General features: G+C 39.4%; 1 protein-coding gene across 1 annotated transcript; it reads left to right on the top strand.

Moving 5' to 3' along the window:
- Positions 1-2,111: 2,111 nt before the first annotated feature.
- On the top strand, positions 2,112-4,039 carry sp5 (Sp5 transcription factor). Its single transcript, XM_015388666.1, has 2 exons — positions 2,112-2,465; positions 2,854-4,039. Exons 1-2 carry the CDS (start codon positions 2,415-2,417, stop codon positions 3,916-3,918), a joined length of 1,116 nt encoding a protein of 371 aa, XP_015244152.1. The 5' UTR covers positions 2,112-2,414; the 3' UTR covers positions 3,919-4,039.
- The last annotated feature ends 1,216 nt before the right edge of the window (positions 4,040-5,255 follow it).

Below are 5,255 nucleotides of genomic sequence, written 5' to 3'. Positions count from 1 at the left end.
AAAATCTGCCGCTCCAAACTAGTTGAGAGGACAGTGATTGTTTCTGCAGGGAAGCTAGATAAAGATCAGAGAGCTAAACTGCAAACTTCCAATTCTCCACTTCTGCTACAAAAGTTTTGGGATGTTATCTCATGACACTGAACAGTTTTAATTTCTTTAAATTTTGTGAAACAAAACAACAAATATAGTATTTTGTATAGATTTGTGGAACATTGGCTTTCTTAAATAATACACCTGTGTTTCCCTTTAAAGGCAAAGAATGGGAGCTTTCGTTTCAATCTTTAAACACTAAAAAATTGAAAAGACTAAGAACCTTTAGACCTCATGACAGTTTTACTAAAGCTGCATGGGTTGTAATTTCAAAGGCCACCTTACGCAGGTTTTAACTTGGTTTTCTAATGGGTTTTTGAGTTATCAGTAATAGCATTGGGGAAGTTCACTGTGGAAATCCAAATTGTGATACACATTTTATATCTGCATCTGCATCTGAACCTCACAATCAGTTAACACAGAACAATCCTGAAAACTTAATTTGGGTTGAAATATTTAACCAATTTCTACTTTTAATGGCCCGATAAATATTGGCTAACTACATAAGAGCCTTTAGCTAAAATAAATTGAAGATACTTGTTCCAATTGCATTGCTGGTTAAATATTAAAAACTTTTATTTTAGTGAACTTTTGATAAAACATTTGATAAATATAAAAACAAGCTTCCATCCTACAATATGTTAAGATCCTAACAACATCCCTGATTCTTAATATTAAAAATGAAACAGAAATACATAGGAACAACAAACTCTATACTAATATTTCCTATATTTATTTTTCCCCCGTTGATTTATTTATTTATTTATTTTTTTGAGCTGGTCCTTAATTTACTTTTTTCTGTACATGCATTTCATTGACTTTCTTTGTTATATGTTAGTGAAAAAGTTATTTATTTTCAACTTTTTTGCCTTCATGCCATGGCCCCCATTTGGATTTTGCTAATACTTAAGTGGGCGTTAATCACAATGGTTCTCAGGTACTGGACCCATTGTGTTGACAGACTAAGACTGCTGGTAAAACTGGTGAGGACCCTTCTATGGGCTAACTTTGTTCAAATTTATATACATTACAGACAAAAAATAGTTCATACCTTAAAACAATCCAGAGAAATTAAGTATCTCAGAATGGGCCCTGCAGGAAGGAAATGGGTTCAATAAGGGACCTCAGATGAGGACATCTGTGGGAACATTGTTCCACCTTTTTGTATATGTATAATAGGACAGCTTCACAAAAATATGGACTTGATCTAGGCTATTTTAACTGTTTCACTTATTATCTATTTAAGACCCATACAGGCTTACCAAATGATTTGGGCATACAGATTATCTGAGAACAAATGTTATCAAACTAACTACCTATCTAGCCAAAACATTAAAATAAAAATCATTCAGGGCTCAAATACACATGGTAAGGCTGCTAATATGGGTCCCTATCAGTTCTGGCTGTGTAAGGGGATGTGAACCTGACTCAGTGATGTGGGCTTCTGTAGTTAGTCCAAATTTCATTGTTTAATTAGGATGGAGGGGGGAAAATATCTAAATTCGAATTAGCGTCTGATAAATAGATGATTGAAAAAAATAATACTTCAGAGAGGATATAATTAAGTGTTTAATGCCAAGCTGTGGTTCAAAGCCACAACAAAAAGAAATCTGAATTAAAATGAGGAATGTAAAAGAGACGCAGATTCTTCAGAGATGAGAACTTCATGTTGAGTCACTTGATTTTGGTCTCTTTCCCTCCATCAAACAAGGCAGCCAAAAAAAAAAACGCTCTTGGAGATCTCCAGAGATAACAATGTCACATTGTCACATAAGGTTCTGCTACAAATCCTTAATTACAAAAAGAGGATCAGATGACTACAGCATCCAATACCAGGGTCTCCAGGCGGCATGGAGGTCTTTGATCAAGAAAATCCAATTATTTGTGTATATACATTTCCCACATAGTGATTACTTCATTAATTGTCCCGCCTTTATCTCCTCCCTTCCCAGCCCCCCTAATAATCAGCTCCTTTATCCAGACCAACAAACACACCATAGGAGCTTTGTGGATTCAAAGGATTTGCTTTCCCCTCTCAAAGAGCCGCCATTCTTTGATGATTGGGCAGCGGCAAACTTCAAAGTAATAAATCTTATTTCTGACTGGCTGGCGGCCCACCAAAGTCCTTATCAAATTCTAAGAAGTGATCCCTCACTCTTCAGATAGACTGAGGATATATCGGAGAGAGGAGGTACAGGAGAGTGAAGACCTGCCCCGACAAGAACCAATTTTTCTTTCTTTTTTTTTCTTTTTTTGCCACATTTGGTCAAAATTAGCGCGTTTATTTCTTATTAGTTTGCATCGGGTGGAGGAGGACGCGCACCATGGCAGCGGTGGCTGTTCTGCGGAATGAAACACTGCAAGCTTTCCTCCAGGTTTGTGCGCAACTTTTCTGTTCACTTTGAGGGAGACGTTTTACATTATTACTCTTATTTTATTTTTTTCAAAAGAAGTTGAAAAATGTAAAAGTGAGCGGTTTCCTTCACGTTTCCACCTTTCCTATAAAAAAGAAATTAAGATCATGGTCGGTTTTAAGGTAGAAGTTGAAGGTAAAACTGTTGTATTAAGCAGAACGTGTTGAATGATGTTTTTTGTTTTACGCGTCCAGGATGCGCGTGCAAATCTGAATTATTCCTGTTTTTTTGTTTCATTTTCATCTCATTATTTCCTATTAAAGTTCTATATTTGTGAAGGTTGACTGTCGGGTTGTTTATGGGCAGTTTTATGTATGAACTTTGTTTTGGTTGTGTTTCTGTCGTCCAGGATCGCACTCCAAACTCCTCTCCAGAGAACTGTAAGCACTCTCCGTTGGCGCTCCTGGCCGCAACCTGTAACCGGATAGGACACCACCACGGATCCAACCACGCTGATTTCCTCCAAGTTCCTTACGATCCCACTCTGGGCTCGCCTTCGCGTTTATTTCACCCGTGGACTAACGAAGGGAGCCCCCAGAGCAGCTCAACTTTCGGACTATCCTCCAAGCCTCAGCTCTCTGCGCACATCCAGAGCTCCTTTAGCTCCCATCACGAACTGCCCCTCACCCCTCCGGCGGATCCCTCTTACCCCTATGACTTCTCCCCAGTTAAGATGTTACCTTGCTCCATGCAGTCCCTTCAGTCCACCTGCCCCCCCACATACGTCCCTGCCGTCAGCTACGCAGCTCCGGCGCCCATCCCGCCCCAGATGCCGGGTTTCGTGACGGGACCGTCCGGCCTGGTTCACCAGCCGCAGAGACAGTTATCTCCAAACCCCGGGGAGGACATCCCGTGGTGGAGCCTGCAACAAGGCAACCACGTCAGCCACTCTTCCTCTCTTGGTCCCCACCGCTTCCAGCTGCAGAGAGGTTTGGTGCTCGGGCACACGGACTTTGCGCAATACCAGACGCAAATCGCCGCCTTGCTGCACACCAAATCCCCCCTCGCCACGGCGCGGAGGTGCAGGCGGTGCAGGTGTCCTAACTGTCAGTCCTCCACCTCCAGCGACGAGCCCGGCAAGAAGAAGCAGCACATCTGTCACATACCGGGCTGCGGGAAGGTGTACGGAAAAACGTCTCACCTTAAGGCGCACCTGAGGTGGCACTCCGGGGAGCGGCCGTTCGTGTGCAACTGGCTGTTCTGCGGCAAGAGCTTCACCAGGTCGGACGAGCTGCAGAGACACCTGAGGACTCACACGGGAGAAAAGCGCTTTGTGTGTCCGGACTGCTGCAAGAGGTTCATGAGGAGCGACCACCTTGCCAAACACGTCAAAACGCATCAGAATAAGAGGAGCAAGTGCCACGAGAAGACACTTGATCATGTCAAGAGAGAGGACACCAGGAGTATGTTGTAACACTGATCACTTTGCCCAATTTCGTACCCAGGCTTTGCCATTTCGTACCTACATACTGTAGAGCTGATCATCTGCTTAAAAGTTCCTTGACATTTATTTTTTTTCTTTATTAGAAATTGCAGAGATACTCTATTATAACAATGCACATACTTGACTTACAGTATTATTTTTGGAAAATAGATTATCTACTGATCTTTAAAGATCAATAAGCTCTTATGAAAACTAACCTTTTTATCTAATTTCCTCTTAATAAATCATAAATTAGGTTATAAATGACCTTAAGTAGAAAATGAGCAGTTAATTGAAATCATCAGCTGTCGGTTGTAGGTTCGAAATGACAAAAATGGTAAGGGAGTGAACTGACCAGCACTCTTTGAGGCTCAACACACCTTCTAGTCAATTCAAGCAGTAGAAATTCTATAACATAGTGCAATACAGTCAGTCATTAGTTCAAAGTGCATATTAAGGTGCATTTTTGGAAGGATATTCGAACATTTCAGGTTGATTTCTTATTCCCTGACTGTAGTTCTTAACTTTGCTGGTCTTTGCTCGGTGTGTGTATAAAGTTTAACGAGTTCATTTTGGGAAGATCGAACAAGTTTGGATTATTCACTGTTTATATCACATTACAGAAAAGACAAGTTTTACGACTTGTGTTTTGATTCATTGTCTTCGGTGGAAGATTTCACTCCCCTGTAAATTCTATTTAATAGCTTTTGTTGAATGAAAGTGTTTGTTTCTTGCTCCATATGGAGGTGTTTTTTTTGTTTTTGTTTTTTTAAAGCATGCTATTGAAAAGATCTGCTATTGTTGACATGACCCCAAATACTGTGTGAGAATAAAAGTTATAATATTTTCCCCTCATCTAAGGAAAGTTTATTCAGTTTGCCCCAGTTATATCAAATATGATCTAAACAGCTGCATAAGCTGCAAAAAGTGTTGCCCTTGTCAAAAATGCAAAATGCAAAAAATAAAAAATGTTTTATCCATTTCCAAATTATTTCATAGGATAAAAATAAATAGGATAAAATAAACATAAAAAGCACTATCATTTTCTTTTTTACTGTTATTTCCTGTAGATTAAAGCCTAAGGAAAATACAATTTTGATTTGTTGCTTCTATTTTGGTTATTTCTAAACAAACACAAATAATTTTATTAATTTTTCCTTAAAATGTTGTGGAAAAAAAGCTTAAATTTAGGAGAATAAAACAAAAATCTAATAAAGATGATATTAGAACCATATATTTTAATATGGACATACAGCTTTAAGAGGTGAGAATGTGATGCAGCAGGCTGACTCCTTGAGGTTTTTCAGAAATGCATGAAGAATAGTCTC

This window comes from Cyprinodon variegatus, unplaced genomic scaffold (assembly GCF_000732505.1).
Source record: "Cyprinodon variegatus isolate N-32 unplaced genomic scaffold, C_variegatus-1.0 Scaffold432, whole genome shotgun sequence".
NCBI classification, from domain to species: domain Eukaryota; kingdom Metazoa; phylum Chordata; class Actinopteri; order Cyprinodontiformes; family Cyprinodontidae; genus Cyprinodon; species Cyprinodon variegatus.
The sequence above is the reverse complement of the archived record's forward strand: the minus strand, read 5'-3'. Positions and strand labels throughout refer to the sequence as shown.